The sequence below is a fragment of the Amborella trichopoda genome, chromosome 7 (assembly GCF_054954075.1).
Source record: "Amborella trichopoda isolate Santa Cruz 75 chromosome 7, AtrichopodaSantaCruz75HAP2 v2.0, whole genome shotgun sequence".
NCBI classification, from domain to species: Eukaryota; Viridiplantae; Streptophyta; class Magnoliopsida; order Amborellales; family Amborellaceae; genus Amborella; species Amborella trichopoda.
The window spans coordinates 3,309,826-3,335,517 of NC_142342.1; the positions used below are offsets into that span (position 1 = coordinate 3,309,826).

The window sequence follows — 25,692 nt, forward strand, 5'->3', positions numbered from 1 at the left end:
CTTAAAATAGACCGTCCAAATAATTTGTTACAAGGTATAATTTTTAAGACTTAGAAAGTCTTTAATCCTTTATATCCATACATCTAGAGATTGAGATTGTCAAATTAGGAGGGTTTTCTAATATCATAACACTCTATTCTAAAGGATTTTTGAGTTGCACCTTAATTTAGGATGTCACCTTCTATATATACTTTTCCTTCTCTTTATACTCATGTTTAACTACTACACAAGTAACTTATTGTAGTCAATATTTATCATCTCTCTCTCTCATTTTAGTCCATGGGTTCTGGCCACATTGCATGATGTAAAATGGAATCTCACGCATAAAACATGGGGCATTTTCAACTCCACCACCACCAACTTTTAGTTCCTTTTTCCCCTCCTTTAGATTATATATTCCTCTAAATAATTGAAAAATAAATTGAGGAAATGGGAATAAAATGCCTTTAAAGCCTCACAACCCACCCACACATTTATACCCATTTCTAACAGGCCATGAAGGAAGACAAAGAGGAGGCAGATATCAGCCTCCGAGAGCTTCAAATGAGGCTTGCAGAGTTTGCAAGGGTTAGAGATTGGGATCAATACCATAGCCCTAGAAACCTCCTCCTTGCACTGGTATATTTTCTTCTTCTCAAGCCTTTTTTTTGGGTAGTTTAGTAGTAAGAATTAACAGATGTAGCATTGTTAATGTCAATTGCTAACCAAACAAGTACATACCCAAATCCAAAGTCTACCACGGAAAAGGTGCTGGGTTGTGGTGGTAGCACCCCCCCGTACCTTAGTAGCACTTCGTGCTCTCTAATCACACCGACAGCTTATCAAACCACATGAATATATATATATATATATATATATTCAAAAAATATAAATTGATCAAAATACCCCTGAAACATTTTGAGAGAATTTTAATAAATTTATATTTTACGAATTATTTTTTTTATATTTTTATTATGTTTTTTATTAGGTACGCCTTGATGCGAATAATGAGCGTCTAAAATTTCATGTGATTTGGATTTGTAGAAAAAAATGAAAATTCAAATACGAAATGAAATTGTAACCATCAGATCAGCCCAGATTGAATATAGGTCATTGGCTGATATTGTAACAGTCAGCCCGTGGGCTGATGGAATCCACTCCCATATATATATATATATATATTAGTGATCTTTTTATAATTAAATTACGGATTCATTTGCGGCACGTTTGGTTCAGTTCGGTTTGTGTGAAAACATTTTCACATGAAAACAATATCTCATGTGATCGAGTATAGGAATATTTTTATATCAATTAGTTGTCAATTGGTGTGAAAAGATGTACTAACACTCATTGATATGAAAATATTCTTACACTTGCTCGCATGAGAGAAATTTTATACGCTTGAAAACATTTTCATGCAAACCAAACGTGCCCTTAGGGATTTTGTTAAGGTGCGTAAAAAAGACCGAGGCTGCCTAGTTATTTCTTATGTTGAAAAATATCTGAATTGCCACTGGTTTAACAAGAGATTGCTACAAGGAATAATGGCTATTTTGGTACTTGTTTTTTCTCGTTTTTTTATAAAGAACGGATACGTGTCAATGTCTAATATGAATGTTAGAAATGCCTGCTCTAAAATTGTCCATCTTGGTACTGCATCGTGCACGGCTTAAAGCAGGGGGCTTAAGGGATTTTAAATGAGATGAAGTACTCCTTTTGTAAGAATTTGAGAAGAAAGGTTAAAAGAAGTTTTAAGGTCTTTATCTTAAAAATAAGAAATCTAAAAAATTAAGGCCTAGATCAAATATTTACCAAATGGACCTATGTTCACTAGAAAAAAATAATCTCTTTTTCTCATTTTTCACATGTATTGATTTATTATTTTTTTTTAAATTCAGACTCGAATATGATACTTTTCAAAATTTAAGTTGATAAAGTTATTTTTTATTTCCTTATCTTAGGTTGGTGAGGTTGGGGAGCTAGCTGAGATATTTCAATGGAGGGGAGAGGTGGCAAGGGGCTTGCCAAATTGGGAGATATCAGATAAAGAACACCTTGGAGAAGAATTATCAGATGTTTTATTGTATCTCATAAGACTTGCTGATATATGTGAGGTTAATCTTGCGGATGCTGCCACTAAGAAGCTTGTTAAGAATGCAATCAAATATCCTGCCAAAGTCTTTGTTGAGGACATCTAATTTGCTGTGTTTTCTACTGATTTCATGACCACCAAGTTTTCGTCCTAAGGCAAATGTTGTTAAGAATGCAATCAAATATCCTGCCAAAATCTTTGTTGAGGACATCTAATTTGCTGTGTTTTCTACCGATTTCATGACCACCAAGTTTTTGCCCTAAGGCAATGTAAGTCTGGAATGTTGGAGCTCAATTACAGTGGCCAAGGGAATCTCTCTCTGTGTATGTATCTGTGAGAGAGAGAGAATGCAGCATGGATGTTCTAACAAGGAAGTACATGTGATGCTATCTCTGAACCACGACAATTAAAAGTAGACAACCATTTTTCTTAAATTGGAATAGATCTCCAACTCGGTAGGGATCGGACCATATTTAACAGAAAAATCTAAAAACAAAAACTAGGAAACAGGGAGCCTTGGATAATTATCTTTTCTTCAGGCCTTAATTTACCTCACAGAAAAATCTAAAAAAAAATACCAGAAACAGGGAGCCTCGGACGATTCTCGTTTTTTCAGCGCCGAATTGCCACCTCACAATCTGGTCGGACTTGGGTGATTCCCTAGTTGGACAGGCGACCTTTGAAACACCAATGAAGTAGAAGTTCAAGCCCATAGTTCACATGGAGAGATCATTTTAGTATCACCTTATGTATTCTTTTATTTTGAATGAAGTTTCATGGTTAAAGTTGAGAGAGAGAGAGAGAGAGGTCTTTGAAAGGGTTGGCTTATTTGAAGGACACGAATTCTATGAGTCCATGTAGAAATGAGTCACTTCTTAAAAATTTATTTTTGAGATAGATCTTTTTATCTAATTTGTAAGAACATGTAATCTCTAACATGGAGATAATAAATATGAAAAAGTAAATAAATTTTAAAAATTAAAAATAATAATTCTATTAAAAAAAACATTTGGATAGTTAGTTTCAATTATTTTTAGATAGACTGCCTACTTACATTCATCTTTAAGATGTATGCTTTATACCTCAGGGACCGCAAATGTAGAAATGCCGTCCCCGCTGCATGAAACAATTTTCTTTATTTGATGGGGTTGGATCGGTTATCTAAAGTCCCAAGCATATTGGAAGGAACAAAGTCCCAAGGATATTGGGAAGAACGAGAGTGCAACAGACATTTCACCATGAAAATGGAATATGGGACTCTCAGTAAGATGCAAATCTTTAGAGGAACTGATCCTTTAGAACACATGTATTTGTGTGTGTGCTCGTGCATGTGAGAGAGAAAAATAGAGATCCCAAAGCACAAGATCAGAGAGAGAGATCCCATTGCACAAGATGAGCATGATATCTCGAGTGCGTATTATCCTTTGGAAAAGATCGATTTGTGCTCGAGAGAGAGAGAGCAATGAGAGAAAGAGAGAGTAGTCAGCTGCTAACCACCTAAGCTCAAGTCGAAGTCCAATTCCTTGAGCATGAAAACTAACTCTAGAGTATGCACCAGGAAAGAGATTTCTGCTTGTTTGTGCGCGTGTGCGAAATAAATCTTCGAAAAATAGGCCTGGCATTGGGCTGGACCCGCCCCTTGGCCCTGATCCCTATAAAGCTCGCTCGAGTTTGTCATGGCTTGGATTGGACCGAAGAGGCCCTGGCCAGGAGCGGGCCCTGGCCCAAGCCTGCGCCTAGCCTAGCCTATCCCATGCCAGTCTGGCCTAATAGACCCAAAGGAAAAAATAGGTTAAAGGGAAGTGGCCAGGGCCACTGGACTTGTCATGGCCCTGGCCAGCCATGGTTTGGCCCGGCCCTCAGGCTCAATTCTCTCTTTCTCTGTCATCTAAATTGCATATTGATCACATGTCCCACTTCATGTTTTATACTAAGAGCACGTGTACTATGCTTCCACAAGAGCATGCTGTCCATCTACTCCAAAACCTAAGAGAATTACTAAATGATTATTTTTAAAAGCGATGCATTGAATTTTAGGTTTTTCTAATAGTTAGATCTCACCCTTAAGAATTAGACAGTCTTGGTTAATCTTGAGACGTCATTTGTTCTAAGCGCATGGAAAGTGCAATTTGGAAAATTTTCTTTTTTGAGGCTATTCTATGGTTTAAGATTTTACATCCTTGAATTTTGTCATCCTAAAATTACTCCCAAATTGGGTTTTACCTGAGGAAGTAAATGGACAATATGCTCCTGATGGAGCATGAAATCTTTTGGCTTCAAACAATATACATCTGACGCTTTATAATTTATTTTCAAGGACTTGAACTTGTGTGTAGGTAACTATGTCTGTGTATGTGTGTATAACCCTTCAAAAAAGGTTGTTTTTATGCTGAAAAGCCATCTAGTTGATCGTCTCAACCTCAAGATGCATAGATATGAAAAATAAAATGTTTCAAGTCTCCAAATCATCCATTAGGCCATCTATTTTCAAGATTTTAAAATGTTTATAGATATGTTCGATCTGCATATTTTCGGAGCTTTAAATTTCATAATTAGGTGTGGAAACATATTTTTAGGCTATTGTAATAGTTTTCAGCACCAAAATTGCAATAAAGTTTAGTGGTGTGCCTTCCTTTAATTGTTTGAGGTAGGCGCATTATTTAAACCACATATGTCAGTGTTTTATTATGATATAATTAAACCACTCTTTTGAAAATAATATTTTTGGCACTTGTATCATTCATGCTTACACTCTCTTCATCCCAACAATCAATGTAAAAAAGAAAAAAGTTGAATTCACATCTTAGAACAGGCTAAAATGAGCTACTCTCCAACAATGAATCGAGACTATCCATTTGATGGATACTGAGATCTAGGCCTTTAGAACTCAAAATCAAGTTTTTACTTTCTACAATTGCTTATCTAATGTCTATATGCCAATCTAGAAAAACTGGGATAAAAAAAAAGAAAAATAAATCATTAAAAGCCTAGATCTGATCATCCCTTGAACAACCTTTGTTCACTGGGTCAAAAAACCAATTTTTATGGTGCATTTTCAAATTTTGTTTTGTTTTTTGTTTTTTACATTGTTCGTTATAGCGAATTGAGTGTATATTTCAAATTAGGTTAAAATAAATTGTCACACTCCAAGAATTTACAATACTGATATTCTTGAGATGTGACAGTCAAAACATATATACATCTCTTGATAGGACAAATTTACAATGACGAATTCTTACAAAGTAACAAAAGAAAGTTTAAGCAGAACTACAATATCTTCCAGAGTTGATCCTGACGAGCACTCAAAATGAAATCATAGTTATCCTGAAAAAAAATGTTTACCATAATTTAATGAGTTTGGCTACTCAGTAAGTGATCATCATAATCCTAAAAATAATCATGGTTCAAAGATATCAATATTTTCAAAAAGGAGATCTATTAACATAAATGCATTAACAGTTTCACTTTAAAAAATGCAAAATTAAGTATAATCCGAATAATTGAAATGCATATAACATTTTAACGGCTGTGCATAATTCAGAGGATTTCACAAATTACCCTACTGACGTCCCAAGTAGGTCACCTATATACCCCATCAGTGTCCTGATGGGTCCACTTAATCCCTATCGGCGTCCCAGATAGGTCCACTTAATCCCTGCAGGTCCACTTATACCTCACCGGCGTACCGGATGAATCCACTTAATCCATACTGGCGTACCGGATAGGTCCACTTATACCTCACCGGCGAACCAGATGAATCCACTTTCATATTTAAAGTATTTCTAAATCTCTTTAAACATTCGAAAGCAGCAATATCATGTACTCAACATATCACTGAAATTATTAATATGAATTTTACTGAAACCATTAATAACAGTCACTTTCAATAACAATTCAAAAATAACCAGTCAAATATTTGGGGCTCAAATTTAGAAAGATAGCAGTTCGTAAAGACATTCTAGCATAATTGCCAATCTAATATGTATAGAAAAACTCTTATAGAAATTCAAGAATACGGAATTATTACAATTTATGGAATGTCAATTCGCAAATAAACATTTCACAGACAATGCTATAATCAATTGCAAAAATATCAGTTTTCAAATAATAAGGCAGTCATTTGCACATGAATTTTACAATGTCTAAATATTAAAAAACAGTAGAAAGAAATCTCACAATTTTACTAAAAGCAGAAATATCACATTAATTTCTAATAATTTTACAGTATCTAAAATTCTCTAACAATAGACAAGAAAAATAAATAAATTTATTTCTAAGAATTTATAGCATTTAAAATTTCTAACATAGATAAAATATCACGATTTTATTAAAAAGAATATTTTTCAAAATAATGAGGTCGCTTGTGCATAAAATTTATCGCGCCTAAATTCATGATAATAAGTAGAAGTAATTATTTCATTTCATTTTTTTAAAAAGAACGGATTATTTTTCAAGATAATGAAGTCACTTACCTAAAATATTTGAGAAGGAGCTTCCGATAAAAATTCGATTAGAAAGAGGAGCTCACTTTGTTTGTAAGAGGGAGAGCGTGAAAGGAGTTGTTAGGCGACGTCTTATCTTTCGTCCTGTTTAATTTATTTAAAACTCGTCCATCTCATGTATGAGGTGTCGCGTAATTGACCACCTTTAACACCGGAAAATCACGTCCACTAAAGGACATGGCAAGGCAGCAAAAGCTTAATCCGGTAAAAGTTTTTGAAAGTAGTGATGGTCTCTAAGGACCATCATGCTCATATGGACCATCACTTATTAAAAGAGATATTTTTTTTAATGAAAGTTTAGGATTGTTACACAAATTCTCTTAAAATGATTTTTAAAAAAATGTTTCATTATATTACTATAGAACAATCATATAAAATCACTCCTGATACACATTAACACACATTAAATTGCGAAATTTGAAATTTAAATATTAACATATATATTCTCATTGAATAAAGTTGGCCACTTGATTAATTTGGGATTTTGATATTTGAGATATGCCTTTGGCAGCTTTTATCAGAATCTCAACTTGCAAATTCTAGGGTTAACACATTATGCATTCTGGTACATGTCAATTTTGTTGTATTCCCCTTTTACTTTGCCATTGCAAGTTGAAATTGTATTCTAGTTGTATACTCTACCACACCAATTGTATATACCCCAATAAATACAACTGGAATGCAATTTCACTTATTCAAATATTGATAAACACTTTCTGAATCCTACATAGATTTTCACCGATTTTTGGGTGAGATATAGAAAGAGAATTTATTTTGGGACCAGTTTTAATAATTTCAATTGTGGTTAGGCTTTGGAAAACCAAATTCAACCCTTACATCAAATTCTCGTCTGGAAAGCTCTTTCGGCAACAAAAATCTCTATGATGGATCTAAAATCAATTCCAACACTAATAATAACATTTGAAACTAAAAAAATGTACAAATCTTGTTGATCTATGAACACTTAATTTTAGGATGAAATTGACGGTCTCGATAATTTGCTACAATATACACTATTTTTAGAGCTTGAATTTTTTTGTTTTTTACAACCATAATGTTTAAGCCGAAAAAATCAATATGAATGTTTTTCATGCTTGAATTGCAATTTTTAATGAGTTATGAGGTGAGGTTTTACTTACTTTGATACAGCTACAGCCCTATCAAACCATTTTCCTTTTGTTTAAGAGGTGCTGACATTTCAGCCTTATAGCCTCTTAGTGAGAGAAAGATAAGTATGTATTGGACATTAACTAAGCTTTTATTATTTTGTTCATTTCATCTATTTGGCTTTAGTGTGATTATCTTTCATAAGGGAGGTTGAAATTAGTCTGGCCGCCCTTTGGAGAGAGAAGAGGGGAACCTTTTTTTCTTATTGTTATTTCTTAATAATCGTTGTTGATAGCCATAGATGTTTTAGGCAAAATGGTTACCCCTTTTTATCTTTAGTCGGATTCTTGGTTATGAAGACTAGACCAAAATTGATCGTCTGGCTGGTCGAACTGTCGACCAGTTCTTTGATTAGTCTGGTTTAAAGTAAAAATTGGGTTCGGTCAAAACCGGTAAAAACTAGTGTTTGATTAATTTTAGCTTGTCTTATGATTCGGTTTCAATCAGTTCGACTGTACAAACAAAGCGGACCTTTATTTTTTCCTTAATATATTACATATTTTTTAAAGTATTATGCATATTTTTTTAATATTTTAAAAATTCGTTCAAACTAATTCAACAAGAGATTCGACGAGTTTTGACTAAACCATACCTCTGACCAAATCAATGGCAGTCCAATCCTAATAACAGTAGCTAAATCTTTCTATGTATCTTCAAACAAATATACAATTGTTTAATCTTGGCCAGATAATAAAGTGTCAATGGAGAATAATGCCAAGGTGGATATTAATGATGAACTTATTGTTAGGTCACTTACAATCATACAATTAAATTTTGATACCTAAATATCTTTAAGCCAATATTAGTTAAATTATATTTGTTCAGCAATGCTATTAGGATTGGAGCGGCCACTGAATTGATGAAGAGTTTAGTCTAGTAAAAATTGGTCCAACTGCTACTGTTCGGAATAAATTGTATTAAAACAAAAAACAAAAAAGGACTAGATTTAAAATATATAATATTTAACAACGAATTTACACTTGCTTGAAAATCTACTTGCGCTCCAAATAATATATTCATGTATCTTGAGGTTGAATTGCTAGGTATCTGAGACGTGTGATACTTTATAGCATAAGGTTGATGCCCTATATAAATGAACTTATCACTTCAATAGACATAGGTCATAATTACCTTAAAAAATTATCTGATATAAATGTAGGGTTGGCAATGGATAAGGGGCGGGGCAGCCTTTCTCCTAGCCACCTAGTTCCCATAGGGCTGGTATGAGTCTGGCCTGGCCTGGGCCAAACCAAGTTGAAGAGGACTTGGTTGTGCCGGCCCTGGCCCTAGCCCTGGCCCTGGCCCTGGCCCTAGTCCTAGCCCTAACCCTAGTCCAAGCCCAAGCCCAAACCCAAACCCAGCTTTCAAGCCACATCTTGTGGCCCATGCCCTATTTCTTTTTTTTAGGGCTAGGTTGCGTGGCCCACTACCACCTAACAAAATGGGATGGCTGAAGTGTATCATTTCTATGTACAAACCATAAATAAAATATTTTCTTGACTTCAATGGTGGTGAATATCACATTCCTAGGTGCCCCTTTGCACATATAGAGTGATTGACCTTTTCCTAGCCCATGTAATGTACTTTACCAAGGAATAGATCTTCATTTGACTCCATTGTTCCAAGGTAAATAACAAGTAAATAAACATGCATTGAACAAAATTACTTGTTCGCATGCCAAAATTGACCTGGGTGTGGTTTGTATAGGGCTGAGGCCCCAAACATTCAAAGTACGGCGCACTTTTAAATAGTGTTTGAATACGTTTTTTTGCTACTGGAAATATTTGCGATGCCTTGAAACTTGATTTTTTTTTAATAATAAAATTTAAGGCTTTGAAAATAGTGTACATCGAGCAGATCTATGAATACTTGAAAAATATTAAAACTTACCGATCTAAAAATGCATTGCAAGATGGACTCTTTTCAAAACTTGGAATCGGTTTTTTCTCTTGTTCATAAATCTCGAGGTTGAGATGATCGCTTTGAGGATTTTTGAACATTAAAATAGCAATTTTATTGGATTTTTTAGGTGCAGTTTAATTTAAGTGTTTAGAGTCACCCTTATATAAACTTTTTCCCAATTTTTTAATTTTTAATTTTTCTTTGGTTGGCTATTTGTAAAAAACAAAACATTTTCACCCCCACGTCTCCTTGTGCCAAGTCCAAACTGCTTAATTCATCGAGGATGCATAGTTGGCACTTTGAAATTTGTCTAAAATAATAATAAAATAACTAAAAAGATAAAAAACAATCAAATTTTAAAAAGAAAAAAACTTAAACTAACACTAAAAAATTAAATTGAAAAATAAGAACAAAAAAAATAAAATAAAATAATAATAATAATAATAATAATAATAATATTATTATTATTATTATTATTATTTAATCAGTTATCGTTATTTGCCGGAATAAAATGGACAAACCAGCAAACCGTTAATGTCAATTCATTTTCGTTATCCCCGCCACATCTGAAACCCTAATTTCCGTTCTCTAACCCGCAATGGAAAATCTAATTTTCTCTCTCTAACCTCCAATTCAAAACCTGATTTCCTCTCTCCTCTTCTCTCATAAATTTACTCACGAGCTGGTGAGTTCCAAAACGCACTCTTAAATTTGAAAACTCGAAACTGACACTCTTTATCAGTCATTGGAATCAGTGTTTCTAAGGTACGGGCCATTCTATTCTTCTTAGTTTTCTGTTTGTGCTATTGGATTAACTATTTATTTTTGGGTCTAAATTTTTTTGATCCTTATCGCCCTTTGTAATTTCATCGTCATTGCGTAATTTTATTGAATTTTCTGTATTTATTTTTGTGCTCTTTATTTTTTTATCAGTTAATTTTACGTATAATTGGGTTGTAGGAATTTTATCTTATTTTCTTTCTTCATGAAATAATGACATTCAATTGAAAATCAGGAATTTCGATTTCATTCAGATTTCATTCGATCATTTATTAAATAATCCAAAAATTTGTCTAATTGGGTGTCCAAGGTCATGTATTGTAGAGATTCAGTTCTTTGGTATTGAGGTAATCCACATGACTTGATTTGTGAGAAATCATATTTTTACTAATGCCTTTTTCATCATTGTCTTACTTTTATTGATTTCGTGTTATTTCTAGGTTTTGGGTTGCTCGAAATTGGCAATGGATTTTCATTTATCTTGGTTTCATTTATATGGGTGTTTTCCATATTTTATTTAAATGATATATTTGTCCCGAAAGTAGTAATAAATGCTCAGGTTTGATGTTTTTTATTGATTCTCAGGGGTCTGAAATTCCCTGATTAGTTTTGTTCTCCTCCTGACATAAGAACTAGGCGGAATTATAAACGTCTATTTTATTTTTTTTAATTTGGTTGGGATTGGGATCTAGTCTCGTTTTTCCATTCATTTTTTTTTTCTAGGAAAAGCATAGATTGGTAATCTGAGTTCATATTTTGGGTTGCTTTCTGAGTGCTGGGTAACTTATCCTGAAGCTTTTCTCTATGGATATCAAAATTCTTAATCACTTTGATGTGTATGGTCCCCTTCAAGTGTATGACACATTTGCTTACTTTGGGGTTTGTTTGAATTCTTCAATGAACCATGGCTCGGTGCTGTTTTGGGTGACGATCTATTTTTGTTTGAAGTGACACCTTTGGGTGCCACTTTGTCCTTCCATTCAGTTGTGCATTCACCCATAAAATACTGCCACTTTTTGAGCTAGACGACAACTGAAAATACCAGTTTTCATGGAACTCACAAATTGACAGCTTTAGGTATAGAGCCAATCACATGATGACCAAAACCCATGTGGTCATCCAACCTCGGGGTTGGGGAAGTTAGGGTTTGTTAGTGATTGGTGTTTAAAATATCGTGCTGTTTTTTGGTAGGCGGAATATATAAGTCAATTCGGCTGTCCTGTGAGGCTTAAATTCACATGTGGAAGGGAACAAGTGATTCACAATCATTTTATGCTATACGGCCTGAATGCTCTGATGATGTCCCAAAGACCCGGTTCAAGCCTAGGGTTAGTAGGCTTAGTTTATTGCTTCTTTCTTGCAATTTTTTATTCTTAAGATTATTTTCCTTTTTATAATATCTTCTATTCAATATTACATGGTCCTTCAACGACCATATGATTCATGCTTTTGTGGTGACAGTCTGGAAGAACTCTTAGCGCGCGACGATGGCATGCTTCATTTTCCCAAGAAGGTCATCTAGATATTGCCAAAGTGCTTAGTCGAACACAGCGTGGGGTATGGAACATCTCTTGTGAGCCTTACTTCAAGTTCTACTTATGCTGATTTGCATGGGTTGTAGTTGTTTGTATGCATGTTTTGGGTCATAATGATTTACATGTTTATGTTATGCTTGCAAAAATCTTAAATGTTTCTTGGTAGATATTTGTGGCATTGTATTGAGAGCTGACGCTATTATCATAAGTTATTTATTGGGAAAACATCGTATAGACCCCTAATTCCCCATCTTATTTCACGGTATACCCTCCTTCTATTTTTCTTTCAAGCGGCATAAAAAACCTCAAGTATTCACCGTACCCCCTCATCTCTTATCTCCCATGTTAATTCACTTTTGGCCACAGAAACTAGCCCCAACAAATTGTTTTATTCCATCTCAATCTAAAGCCTTTTTTAACCCTATTGGAAGTAAAAGTGTTGGAAATAAATGAGATGGAATAAAACAATTTGTTGGGGGCTAGTTTTGTGGCCAAAAGTGAATAAACGTGGGAGAGAAGAGATGAAGGGGTACGGTGAAATACTCGAGGGTTTTTTTATGCGGCTTGAAAAAAAATAGAATGAGGGTCTACCGTGAAATAAGATGGGGAATTAGGGGTCTGTACGAAATTTTTCCTTATTTATTTCAGTGGCATAAAAGTTTATGACAAGGATGCAAAAGTTTGAATGTTTCTTGGTGGATGTGGATATTTAGTGGCCATCATCTTAGGAGCTTGTGCTATTTTCAAATGCTGCCTCTTTTGGTGGTTACATAATCTTCGAGTAAGAACTTGCAGGCCTGCATGTTGACCATGGTAACACATTTGACCATTGCCGATGAGCTGTGGGAAATATGACCCATTATATGGATATAATAGAAAATAACTTAAATCTTTGGTTACCTGATTAATGGGGATGGAATAATATTTCAACAACTATTCTCTATAAATGTTTAAATGTTTGAGGTGCATGTTGGGATTGGCATAGTTGTCGCTTATTTATTAGGATTTGGAAGCATGGTGGAAATATTTCAGATATCAAACCTGTATCCATATTTTAATTTTAAAAATTAAATGGACAAAAGCTACATCATCCCTGAGAATTGCATGTAGTGTGTAAAATTTCCACTCATTGCATGTATCATGTATAATTGCTCATTGGTTATTTATTGCTTTAAACTTAAAAGTGAACTTGCTGTTTTTCATGGCTTTCCGAAGACTTGAGGACTTGCCCTAGTTCTTATTGAGATAGAGCATGTTTAGAAGCCAACATCGGACTCCTTCAAGTTTTAGTAGTTAAAAACCTAGGTAGATTTCCAAGTTGAATGTACTAGAGTGAGTCTTGATTTGTAATCATGGTTTGGTTGTTTTAGCCTCTCTACCCTCTCCCTTTATCTCATTTTCTTGAAGCGCATAATGATAATGACTTGGACCAGGTGCTACACTTGAAAATTACTTAGAAACAAATAAATGTTGTAATTAAATCTGATCAATCCACAAAATATTATTTTATGTGAACGCTGTTGAAGTGGTCATTCCCTGGGAGAATCTATGCTAGTACTACCTTTCTCTGGAGTTTCTTATTTCTGTTTCTCTTCACTGGTTTATGTTTGCAAAGCATTTATTTGTGTGGTTTGTTCTTCATGTTAGGGTGTCCATCCATCAATTAGAGGAGAAGTTTGGGAGTTTCTATTGGGATGTTTTGATCCAAAGAGCACTTACGAGGAGCGGAATCAATTAAGACAACAGCGAAGGTGCCTATCTTGTCCTTTGATTTTAAGCATGTGAAAGGGCCTAAATTGTTAAAAGTTAATGTACTATGGCATTATCCTTGTCTTACCTTTTAATGCCTTTATTTGTTCTTATCTAATTAAAAAATATAGGCATATTTTGACATTTATGATGGTTCTTTCCCATGTGAAACTCCCTACATTTGGAGTATTTATATACTCTCATTTCTTGGGTGGTTAATTGTGGGCTTCGGACTAATGATCAAGAGATGAAGAAGAGCTTTGCACCTCTAGGTCACAAGACAGAAGATGTGCACATTTCAAGTAGCATTTTTTAATGATTTTATTAATATACAATTAGCTCATGACACATTCTAGGAACCTGTTCTATTTGTCGGTTTTACTTATTATTAAACAAAGAAATTTCATTGTAATCACCTCAAGTTTTTTAATTCATTTATGATAATCATCCCTTCAAGATATAACAATGTTAGTCATGTAGGTTTGTATGACATGTGTCTTGGTTTGTAACAGGGAACAATATGGGAGGTGGAAAAAAGAATGCCAGGATTTGGATGCAGTTATTGGCAGTGGGAAAGTTATAACAACACCTATAATTACAGAAGATGGGTATCCTATTCAAGATCTGGTGGGAGAAAAACCTGACAAAGCAGTGCCTGTAAATTTGCAAAGAGGGGATAATTATACACTTGATGATTCTCAAGACGAAAAATTTGAGGGGGTGAATTCGAAAGCGGCTGCAGATGGATTTGTGAATATGGATGTGTCTATCAGTGATGCACCTTTGAATAAGAAAATCATTCGATGGAAACTTACTTTGCATCAGATAGGTATAATGATGACTCAAATTGAAAACAAGGAATAAATATTTTGATAACCCATCCTAATTCCTATGTAACCTTGTAAAAAATAAATAAATAAATTAAAAAAAAAAAAAATAAAAAAAAAAAAAAAAATATATATATATATATATATATATATATATATAGAGTTATATATCCTAATTCAACCTTGGTGATTCATAGATTTTATCATGCTGTTGAAGTTTGGTAACATGGTTCTTTGTTAGCAATGGACATCAGTCTTTTTTTAATAATTTTTATTTTTCATATTTTCTAATTTTTCATGTTTGTCAAGTATGATGACAATGTTTTTGGCTTTAGTTCCATGAGGAATTTATTTGAAATAACTGGAAAGACAAGAGAAACATTAGTTCAAAGCAGTGCGCCGAGACTGGCCTTAGCCAGGGAATTCACCCCGTGGCAGAGGCAAATTACTAGGCCTAGTCCGGCATAGGGCTGAAAAGCCTTCAAGAAATTGGAAAACATGAGAAAAATTCAAAAAAATAAATTAAAAACAAAATAAAACAGTAAGCTAAACAAGTATTGGAAAAATGGATTTAGGAAAAACAGATTTATAGTTGGGGCATTTTAAAAAATCCCAAAATAGAGAAGTATAAAAAATAGGGATTTGTGACAAAAAAACACTCACCAATCTTAGCTAAAACATATAAATCATACACAAAAAAAGTATACATCAATCCCACATTTTTAACTTTTCTTTTTGGAAACTTTTAATTTTTTTTAATATCCAGGAGTTGTACACTCAATTAGGGGAAACTCCGAGTGGACTCAACCGAGTCTCGGTGCACTGGTTCAAAGAGTCACTGACCATCTAATGTATAGACATTTGATGCTTTCTTTGTTGAGAATTGAGATGCACTTTGACTTCTATATACGTGAATTACCTTTTTTTGTGTTTTGAGACATAGATATGTTTTGTAACATCACTCTTGGACTTAATCCAATTGGCATGTCTAACATTGTTTCTTAAATGCTCATTTATTGTGTATCCATTAAGGACATCCAGTTCTACATGGTTAGGAACTCGTAACTATATGTAAACATCAGCTTACCTGAGATTCCTTATGGTCTTGAGCTGCTTGAGAGCTTCGTGCCTCTTCTTGCTCTTCCTCTTTCATTCTCTCGCACTCTCATTCTCTCTATCTTGGCCGCAAGTTGTGTTGAGGAGGAGAGGCTTGCTCTATCCCTTTCTTCCTCAACCCTTTTCCTCGTTGGCCACAGTCTGCTCTCATGATTGGTAGAATTGGATGAGGTGGGAAAATATTTTTAAGTTTTTAACAGTATGGATGTTGCTTAGGAGAGGATTCAAATTCTTTGGACAAGGTGTCTTGTAGAGAATAGAATGGCAAAGAATAAAGAACTGTATATTGTGCTTTAATGAGCCCCTTGGACTAATCTGCAGTGGCTGTTTATTACCTGAAAAATATTTATTTAAGCATTTCCATGCTGAATGGGCTGAGACTGGGTTTCACCTTGTGGGTGACACAGAGTTGAATAGCGACATGAGGAAGGAGAGTTGTGCCTTTTTCTTTCTATTAATTACAAATTACTCGAAACTATTTGATATGTTAGAAACTAGATGGGATTTCATTTTTGCCTAAATGCATTGATGTGTACCAGCAATATTCTTTTTATTTGCTTGTTATGGTCTTAGCAATGTCCTGTAGGTTTGGATGTGGTTCGCACTGACCGGACACTGCTCTTTTATGAGAACCAAGAAAATTTGGCAAGGCTTTGGGATATATTGTCAGTTTATTCATGGATAGATGAGGACATTGGTTACTGTCAAGGTGAGAATGGCATTTAGAATTTTCTATATGTAATTTACGAAGATGTATTCATTTTATTACATTACCATATTGTGCCTAAGTTTTCCTATTTCTTGTTTTCATCCGTAGGCATGGCAATTTTTCAGCTTTTTCCGTTAGTCGATTTTGTATCTAATCTGCTACTCTGGCTTCTTTCAAATCAGGAATGAGTGATCTTTGCTCTCCAATGGTTATTCTTCTCGAAAATGAAGCAGATGCCTTTTGGTGCTTTGAGCATCTAATGCGTAAACTTGTATGCCTACCGATCCTTGTGTGCTCTCTCCCCCTCTCTCTCTGTCTCTCTCGTGCCAATGATGTTGCAAATACATATTTATGCTAAATTATATACCTTATTAGGTATTTATAACTGTGGACTTCATTTATCCTTTGTAAATTTGTTATTGATGTAACTTTAGACTTCATTTATACTTCGAAATTTTGTTATTGAACTAAAACCTTGCCCATCTTCTGAGCAAATTCTTCTTTTGCTCTTCATGTACTTGTTGCCATCATATGTATTTGGAATCTATTTGCAGGTCAGAGATTAAGTAAGGGTTGATGAACTTGACACAAAAAATGAATTCTTACCAAAGAAACAGAGGGTTCTTAAAAACTAATGAGAAATCCTGTAACCTTTCATGAGTAAGTAGTTTATTGAATATCAGCCCAGCTTGAGACCTAAAACATTCCAGATTAGAGATTTATTTGACAACATGTCCTCTTATTTGTAACCTGGAATGTGGAGCCTTAAATGCAAACTTCATTACTACCTAATTGTGGACCTTGAATGTCAACTTCAATGCTACCTATATACTAGGAATGTTTCTTACTTGTTTTTGGCCTGGTTTCTGCCCTTTGATTTGTATGCTCTTTCCCTTACCTGGGGACATTTTATAAACTACTTTAAGTGTTTGTAGCACTATACCTTTTAGAGATTGTGTTATCTTTATGTGGCCACTAGTTACTTTTTTTGGTTGCAAATGGTGAGCTGGAAAGTTTGTCATCAAAGCTGATTAGAAGACCTAATTTTTTATAATGCTATTATGAGGAATATATGCAGTTGCATTCGCTGAATAAGTCATCAGGGATGACTCTGTATCTTCTACTTAGAGTCGAACATGGTGTTCTATTCTTGTTAACCTTGTGTTATTATTTTTAAACCTTAGTGTCATTTAAGTTGCGGTCATCATTTTATAGGGAAATTAGAAATTTCTTTGTGCCAATGGTTTGAATAATCCACCAATTTGCCATCAGTATTTCTGAAACGTCATCAAATTTTTAAGATATTTCAGAGCTGTGACTCATGTTATTGGACTGCACTCATGGAGGGCCTTCTATTGATATGATGTTGGTGCTTATAAATGAAATGAAAGACCCCCAGCTGTGTATCAGATGGCTCATATTGTCCAATTCTTGTACAGAATTGTCTCAAATTGCCGTTATTCTGGCTACTACGCCTCAACTGAGTAATATAGTAGACAGAAACTCAGAATCCATTTTAACTTCTTAGCTAAAACTGTTGGATTTTCTCCATGATTAGGAATTTTCTTATTTTTTCAGAACAAGCATTTCTTGGGGCCTTGCAGAGTGCCATGTTCTACTTGCCTCCTTAACTGGCTCACTTGGATATGCAATCAAATTGCCTCATTTTAAAAATATGAGTAAACTATCTCCTTGTAAAAAGGAGAAGCTTTTCTTCACCTGTTTTCTTATAGAAGTGACAAGTTGTTGATGAATGTGGATCTCTTCGAACCCTGCCTTTCCATTGGTGCCAATTGATCTTGGCCCCACATCCCTCCCCTTCCTATAGATGGAAGGCTACTGTGCATCGTCAATTGGTTTTAAAGGGTAGATTTACCAAATATGTAGCTTCTTTTTTTTTTGAAAGAAGTTACTTTTTTTTGGTATTTTGTTTATTAAGGGTGCGTGTGTAATTATCAGTAACAGGCAATTGGTACTTTTGCTATCTTTTTCATAGTGTAGGTTAAACTTTTACTAAAGGACAAGGGTATTATATTAATAAAGTTCCAAGGTATAACCATAATGATTTACTTATAAAAAATACATTTTTTGAACAACAAGAATTGGCTTTTTGGTAAATACACCAATCACAACCTATTCTAACTTATTTCAAGAGGTTGTTAACTGTAGACATCCTATATGTATGTGTGTGTGTGTGTGTATCAAGAGAGAGGAAGTACTTCTATTGCTCAATAAAGTCATGGACGCATATTTCTAAAGCAAGAATATTACATAGATAGGTCCTGCAATATTACGGGATCACTACTCTTTCACCATTGAAAGATTTGTATGTACTTGTTCATAGTTGGGGCGGTTTTATTCAATTTACTAAGATGCTGTGAGTTTTATAAATATTTTAAAGCCGAGTATGTTTCAATAGTTTTTCTCAAGTTGGTTTCATTTTTGTTGTTTGTCACGCCAATTATAGTTTTGCCTATGCAACATTCTCTCTACATGTAAATCATCTAGTCACTGAACTTTTTATTAATCTATGGGAGCATTCTTTGTAATTTGTTATTCATTTGCATCTTTTGAAGCGAGGAAATTTTAGATGCACAGTAAGCTCTATTGGGGTTCAATCACAACTTGATAAGCTAGCATCGGTAATCCGAACTCTTGATCCCAAGCTTCATCAACACTTAGGTAAGAGTCATTGATGCTGTGTTTTATGTTTTTGTTTTTTTAACAAAAATAGTTTTCGGGTTTGATAACTTGGGTTATATGAGTTGTTTCCTCTATTAGAATATCCATTTCTAGATTACTCTACAATAGTTTTCTATGAAGTTTATAGAATGCTGCAGATCTAAAGAAAATTCCTAGGCATTGTTTACTCAGAAAAGAAATTTCTTAAAATTGGAAAGTCCCAAATGCGAGCAGCATGCAAGAGCAAAGTATTGCTTAGAGAGGAAAAAGAGAAAGAAAAACTTTAGATTTTATTTTCATTCCTTTTAAGTTTTGATAGTTCCCTTCCTGATTGATAATTTGGAAGTTGCTGTTCGCTTGCTTATTTTTATTTTTAGATGATAAGTATTTAATTTAATTTTCTTTTCACGTTTGTTTTATGTATGCAACATATTAAGTAGCTCCTTTTCAATTAAACTTTTGCTTAAAGGCGTTCCTCTAATCCCACACAAGATCCTTCCCCTAGAGTCCCCATAATTTTTCTATATTTAATGCATAACCTATAGCAATACTCATTTTAATAAGATCTGCCACCACTGATCTATTTGGATTATCTCTCAAAAATCTCATGCTTTTTACCGAAATACTCTGAAAAACTGCTAACAGGAATCATTCCCTAGGAATATAATCACAATCCATGCAAGTAAGCATGTGGTCTTTGAGTTAAGCAAACGCAAGGGATATTGTGCCACCTTCTATATCAGTGTTATGAAAATCAGACTAGCCACCGATCACGTCAGAGGTCCGGTCCAGTTAAAACCAGTCTGGCAAAAGTTGAACATGTTGGTATGGATTTAAAAGAAAAACAAAGAAAAACAAGGAATAATGGTTTAAAATAAGATATTGTTAACATTCTCAAAAAAAGAAAAGAAGAGATCGTTAAAATAAAGTTGCCCAAATTTTTTGGTCAATCTAACTGATCAAAACCTGCTGGTTTGACTGGTCAAAATCAGTCAAACATTGGTTTTGACTTGTTTTCAATCAAACCGTTTTTGCGTTTGCTAGACTAGCCAAGGCACCGGTCGACGGTCTAGTTGGTTGGACCAGTCTGGTCTTTTTAACACTATTCTAAATCCCAAGAGTCCAAAGAAAAAGAAATTTTCAAAGTGTCCAGATAACACACATCTAGGTCTATGGTGCATATCTAGGTTATCCACTCTTCTCAACAAAGGAAATTGGAGATTACCTAGAGTTCTTGATATAGTTACTGAAATCTCCGTAGTCTGTCATTTGAGGATGGAACATAGATGCCCCTGTTTGTATCATATACCATACACAAGCTGTGTATGTTATGCTTCCCTTATGAAGGCAGATCACTCTTAAGGATTTTATCTAATGCAACCAACCATCACCATTAGTTGCTGGGGAACAAACACATGGAGGTCCTTTCTACGCGTTCTTTTATTTCACATATTAGCGCAGTTAAAATTGGCAAGAAGTGTCTTATTATTAGTTTCCAATTATGTTTTGTCTTTTTCAGTTCTTCTAGGATGACTTACCGATGCATGCTGGAACTAATGACGATGGAATGGTCAAATTTCAGAGATGCTGGATGGAGGGAACTACTTGTTTGCATTTCGCATGCTGATGGTCCTTTTCCGAAGAGAATTCTCATTTGGGGATTCTCTGTTTCTTTGGGAGGTGAGCATTTAAGTTTTTAATAGAAAGAAGTGGATTTGGGGTTCCTTTAACCAGCATTAATGAATATGGCATTTGCCATGAGTAATGCTGCAAAAGTGTTTTCACCTATCAGTTTTTTCCACAAATTTTGATAGTGATTTGATTCTTACCCTCCTACATTGTTCTTTAGCTTGAATTCTTTGATTTGATTCTTACCCTCCTACATTGTTCTTTAGCTTGAATTCTTTCTTTGGGAGCACATTTATTTGAAAGGTAGATGCAGTCTATCAGGCCATTACCAATATCTTCCAAATTTGTTCATTGTAGGGAAAACAATCCAGTAATCTAACTGTTGGAAAACCTAGGTTTAGGATACATTTCACAAAGTATGTTGTTTCATGCCAGTTCTTTCTCTATCCAAGTTAGTGGAACCTGGTTTTCTGATGCTGCAGAAACCTATGCTTTAGGATTTTGGCCCTGAATTAAAACTATTCAGAGTGTTGGTCTTTTGAAATAAAAGCAGTGAGGGAGGGAGGGAGATGAATTCTCTTTGCAGGGTTGACGTTGCTTTCTGGTTTTGAATGTAAGATCCCCTAATTTTTCCTTGGAAAGTGAGGTTTCGTTACATGACCATATTTAAGGAACCTCGTCTTCAAAGATTGTGCATCTTGTTAACCATGGAGGGAAAAATGGCAATGAATTCTCTTTACAGGTTCAAAAATCTTTAGTGTTGGCTTTGGTGTCTGTGGTTTTGAATGTTAAAGTCCCTTATTTTCCATGTGTTGCAGCTGATGTGGGCTCTTGAGTATGACCCAAACCTGTTCTCTTCATACAAAGTGTTGGGTTCGGCTGCTTTAAATAGTGGGCTGGCAAAAGGGAAAGATAAGATGAAACAGTATGGGAAGTTCGAGAGAGAGAACATGAAGAATGGGAAGAACAAAGAGAGTCCCCCAATATCGGTTTTCGTAGTTGCCGGTGTCCTCAAAGCCAAGAGCTCCAGGCTGTTGAAGGAAGCAAGTGGTCTTGATGATGTTGTCAAGGTTCTCTCTCTCTCTCATGGTCTTGATGATGTCGTCAAAGTTCTCTCTGTCTCTCTCACAAGACACATACATCTCTCTCTCTCACACACACACAAACACATGCGCCTTGCAGACGTATGCAGAAGATAGCATTCTGGATCATGTCTTTAAAAATGTTTCGACCTTTCTCTTTCTGGAAAATCTGTAATTATCTGTAGTGCATCGTGGTGTCTTGATATCACATTTTAAGACAAATACAAGATTCACTAACTCTCTCTCTCTCTCTCTCTCTCTCTCTCTCTTGTGAACTCTTGATATGAATATGGCTTACTTTCAATTATAGCTGTTAACTCTTCTCTGAAGAAGGATTTTTGGTTGATTTTAAAAGCAGATTCTGAACGATATAACTGGAAAATTGGATGCCAAAAAGGCTTGCAAAGATGCAATGAATCTTCACAAGAAGTATCTGAAGGCAAGTGTTGACCATGAACTTGATCAAAATTTTCTTCTCTGTACTTTAAGGATGCTTTGGAGATTTAGACACTTTGGAGTAGTGTCATGATTGGACCAACCAATGAATCGGTGAACGGTTTGGTTAGATCAAGCCTGTTCGACCAAATTTTTCAAAAAAGAATAAAAATAAATTTAATAATTTAAAAATATAAATATAATACAATAAAATTCTCAACTTTGTTTAACTAGTCCAACCGGTCAGAACCGGCTGGTCCAATTAACCAAAACGGGTCGAAAATTGGTTTTGACTATTCGTCCAAACCCAAATTTCGCTTTTGACCTGTCGGCTAAGTCACCAATTGGTGGTTTGGTCCGGTCTTGAAAACTATGCTTTAGAGATAAGAGTTTTTAAGTGATTTCTGATGCTACAGGCCAATAAATCCTAGGCATCAATCGGCTTGCAACTAGTTTTTCGTATCGGAAGATTCTAAAAAGACGTTACAGTCTTGCAGCATATTTACGGGGGCTGCATTTGCTTGAACCCTTTTGGAAATCACAGATTCCCGGTGAATCTCTCTCTCTGTCCCCCTCTCCCTCCCTCCCTCCCTCCCTCTTTCTCCAATGCCATAGTTTGTAATTTTGAGCACTCTCTCCCCTTTCTATGTCATTGTTTGTAATTTTTGTCTGTAATTTGATCACTCTTCTCTCCAACCCATGCTCTTTCTTTCTCTGCATGGGGCAATTTTTGCTATATATTTTCCGCATTCTGTAATTTATGCTCTCTCAGTCACATGTGTGTAATTTTTTCTCTCTTCCCCAGCTTTTCTTTTGTTCTTTTGGTATTATGTTTGATTATTGTATAACTGGATTGATTGTGTTTATTCCTCGAGGGAAACAGTAGGGAGATGTATTATTTATTATGGTATTTCTGAGACTTGGCAATACAAACTTCCTATTGAACTGTAACTGTAATTTTTGCCATTTTTGTCTAGCTATCTCAGAATGGGTCACCAAAGTTGCCACAGTTTTGAGAGAGAAAGAAGGAAAAGGAGAGGGAGGGAGGGGGGACAAGAAGTTGAAATAATTTTAGTATGGAAAATTGTTTCATGCGGGCTCGACCGCATTTCTACATGTGTGCTCCAGAAAATGTAAAGTATCCATCTTAAAGATGGATGCAAGTAGGTGTTTCATCTAAAAACAATGGAAACTGCCGATTCAAATGTTTTTTTTACTAAAATTATTATTTTTAGTTTTAAAATTTATTTATTTTTTCATATTCATGATCTCCCTGTTAGAGATTACATGTCCATAAAAATTAAGTCTCAAAATCCATCTCAAAAAAGATTTATTAAAAGGCCTACATTTCTACATATGCGGGCTTGGCCGCATAGAAACCAAGTCCTTTTGAAAGTGAGTTAAAAGTTCAAAGTGTACTTTCCATTACGGATGAAGTTTTTATAAAGCCTAGGCTGTATGAAAACAAAATAAAGCCTCACTTCAAATCTTTGTCTAGAAAGCACTTTCAGTTATGGAAATTTCTATGATGGATCTAAAATCAACTTTCAATACCGACAATAAAATTTGAAATTCAAAAAATGATGCAGATTTTGCAGATTGGGGAACATTTATTTTTAGGGCGAAATGGACGGTCCGAATAATTTGTTTCAACATACACTATTTTTAGAGCTTGAAATCCTCTTTTTTTTCACAACCCTAATGGTCAAGCAGAGATGATCGATTTAAAGTTTTCTGATACTTGAATTGCAATTTTCGATAAGTTATGAGGTGAGGCTTCACTTATTTTGATAGGGATGTGGCCCTCTCAAACCATTTTCCTATACAAATTATTGTTCTGAGCTGAAATAAAGAAGGAACTAATTTGAATCAGTTTCTTAAAAGCAAAGTGTACTTGGAGTTCTCGTTACGTTTGAACTTGTACCTACAAAAATATTTCAAACCGTTTGTCTACTGTATATAACCCAATTATGGATGAGTTTTTTAATCTCCAGGCCAATTGTGTGTTTGTGTGAGATAGAGAGAGAGATGTTTGATATTTGTAATAATATGTTTAATTCAAAGAATTATAGTAAAAAACTTTGTTGCAGAAATTCCTGTGAGATTTCAACAAAGCTACACATTTTTTGAAAGGTTACGCAAGCAAAAATAGCCAATTTCTAAGTGTTTTTTTGGAACGGTAAGTAGAAAGTTTCATGGAGTAATGAAGAGTTACAAAGAAAACATGAAGAAAATAACACGAAGAAAGAATAAATTACAAGAGCGCTCCCTCCCTCTTGGGCAAGCTGGTCTGCCTCCATAATACGCTCTCTTGGGCAAGCTGGTCTGCCTCCTCGCCATGCAGCACCGAAAGACTAATGTCCATGGTTCAAGTGTTGTGCCCGGTCTCTAGATTATGGAGGAAAGTAACTAGCCCAAAGTTCCCTTGTGCATTTGTTTCTTACAAATTTAAGCCTTGTTTGGGTGCACAAGGTTTTAGTAATAGCGCTGTCTAAGATTGATAGGTTGTGTCCCAGCTTGGAGCTCTGATGTTAGGTTGTTAATCAACAGACATTTTTTGCCACATCCCTATTAAAAGCCAACCCTAAATAGTTGCAACTGCAGTTCATCGGATTGATAATTATGGCTAGTAGATTTAGCAAGGATATGACAAATATTTTAGAAAACAGATGGTCTGGGTGGATCAACCCTTCATTTCAAGTTGCGAATCATGAGGATTCTTTGGGTGGATCAGCCCTTCATTTCACTTTGTAAATTAGGCATTTCATATGGTCGAATCGAGGATCTTGTCGAAAACAAAAAAATAGAGAACAAATAAAAAGTTGCACAGATCATCTTCCCCATCTATAATATATTTGTTTGAGTATTTAAATTATCAAACAAATATATTATACAAAAAGAATATTGCATTTTAGAGAAAATAGGCCAATTCCCAACTCCAGTCCAATGAATTACCATTCCAATGATCATAGTTATTTTGAACTATGGATTGGATTAATGGCGTGTTGAAATAGTCCTTATGAAATTCTCAAGTTGTCTTACTTACAATACATGAAGGAAATGTATACAATGAGACCATTTATCTTTGATATAAGGGGGTCAAAATTAATCTTAACCAATGTGAAATTAGATGGCTAAATTTATTTCATTGACCAAGCTCAAGCTTCAAACGAATTTTTCTTGAACTTCATGACACATCCAAGCTATCAGATTTCATATCAGATGGCTGTAAATAATTGTGACCACCTGTATCAAAAGTAAATGGTCTCACCATATACAATTCCATACATGAATTGATACTCGATGCGGTCCTATTTTACAATATCATAGTCACAATATTGGAGGGAAATTAATAGCCAAGTTGTGAACTTGCAAGGATGCAGTTTTTGAACCCCTGTAGCTTGAATTTGTTGCTCACTGCATATTTCATATTTTTGTAGGTGAGGTGTACAGGTGTCAAGGCCTATACCTGTTATTGCGTGGACCCTGACATCTACACTATCTAA

General features: G+C 34.8%; 2 protein-coding genes across 7 annotated transcripts; both read left to right on the forward strand.

Annotated features, from left to right (window-relative positions):
- The first annotated feature begins 417 nt into the window (after positions 1 to 417).
- Positions 418 to 2,388, forward strand: LOC18447181 (uncharacterized). The gene is made up of 2 exons (XM_006857282.4): positions 418 to 618; positions 1,941 to 2,388. The coding sequence occupies exons 1-2, from the start codon at positions 496 to 498 to the stop codon at positions 2,175 to 2,177; spliced, it is 360 nt and encodes a 119-aa protein (XP_006857344.1). The 5' UTR covers positions 418 to 495; the 3' UTR covers positions 2,178 to 2,388.
- Positions 2,389 to 10,145: 7,757 nt separating this feature from the next.
- On the forward strand, positions 10,146 to 23,137 carry LOC18447182 (rab GTPase-activating protein 22). Of its 6 annotated transcripts, none has more exons than XR_016059485.1 (12): positions 10,146 to 10,407; positions 11,614 to 11,750; positions 11,884 to 11,979; positions 13,605 to 13,708; positions 14,219 to 14,535; positions 16,236 to 16,358; positions 16,541 to 16,629; positions 18,935 to 19,040; positions 20,560 to 20,720; positions 21,488 to 21,739; positions 22,107 to 22,190; positions 22,603 to 23,137. XR_016059485.1 is itself a non-coding variant. In XM_088872328.1 (12 exons), exons 2-12 carry the CDS (start codon positions 11,661 to 11,663, stop codon positions 22,615 to 22,617), a joined length of 1,374 nt encoding a protein of 457 aa, XP_088728454.1. In that variant the 5' UTR covers positions 10,146 to 10,407; positions 11,614 to 11,660; the 3' UTR covers positions 22,618 to 23,137. The 6 variants fall into 6 exon arrangements, 3 of the variants coding, with proteins under 3 accessions (XP_088728454.1, XP_006857345.1, XP_011628121.1); XR_016059484.1 differs by having other exon boundaries at positions 22,110 to 22,190; XM_088872328.1 differs by having other exon boundaries at positions 20,623 to 20,720.
- Positions 23,138 to 25,692: the final 2,555 nt, after the last annotated feature.

Excerpts from the sequence above, each read along its gene's own strand:
- LOC18447182 (XM_011629819.3), top strand. The coding sequence starts at position 11,661 with ATGTGGAAGGGAACAAGTGATTCACAATCATTTTATGCTATACGGCCT. Across the intron at positions 16,630-18,934 it reads AGCATCTAATGCGTAAACTT|CGAGGAAATTTTAGATGCAC; the intron begins GTATGCCTACCG and ends CATCTTTTGAAG. Across the intron at positions 19,041-20,622 it reads CAAGCTTCATCAACACTTAG|AGATGCTGGATGGAGGGAAC; the intron begins GTAAGAGTCATT and ends GTCAAATTTCAG.
- LOC18447181 (XM_006857282.4), top strand. The coding sequence starts at position 496 with ATGAAGGAAGACAAAGAGGAGGCAGATATCAGCCTCCGAGAGCTTCAA. Across the intron at positions 619-1,940 it reads GAAACCTCCTCCTTGCACTG|GTTGGTGAGGTTGGGGAGCT; the intron begins GTATATTTTCTT and ends TCCTTATCTTAG.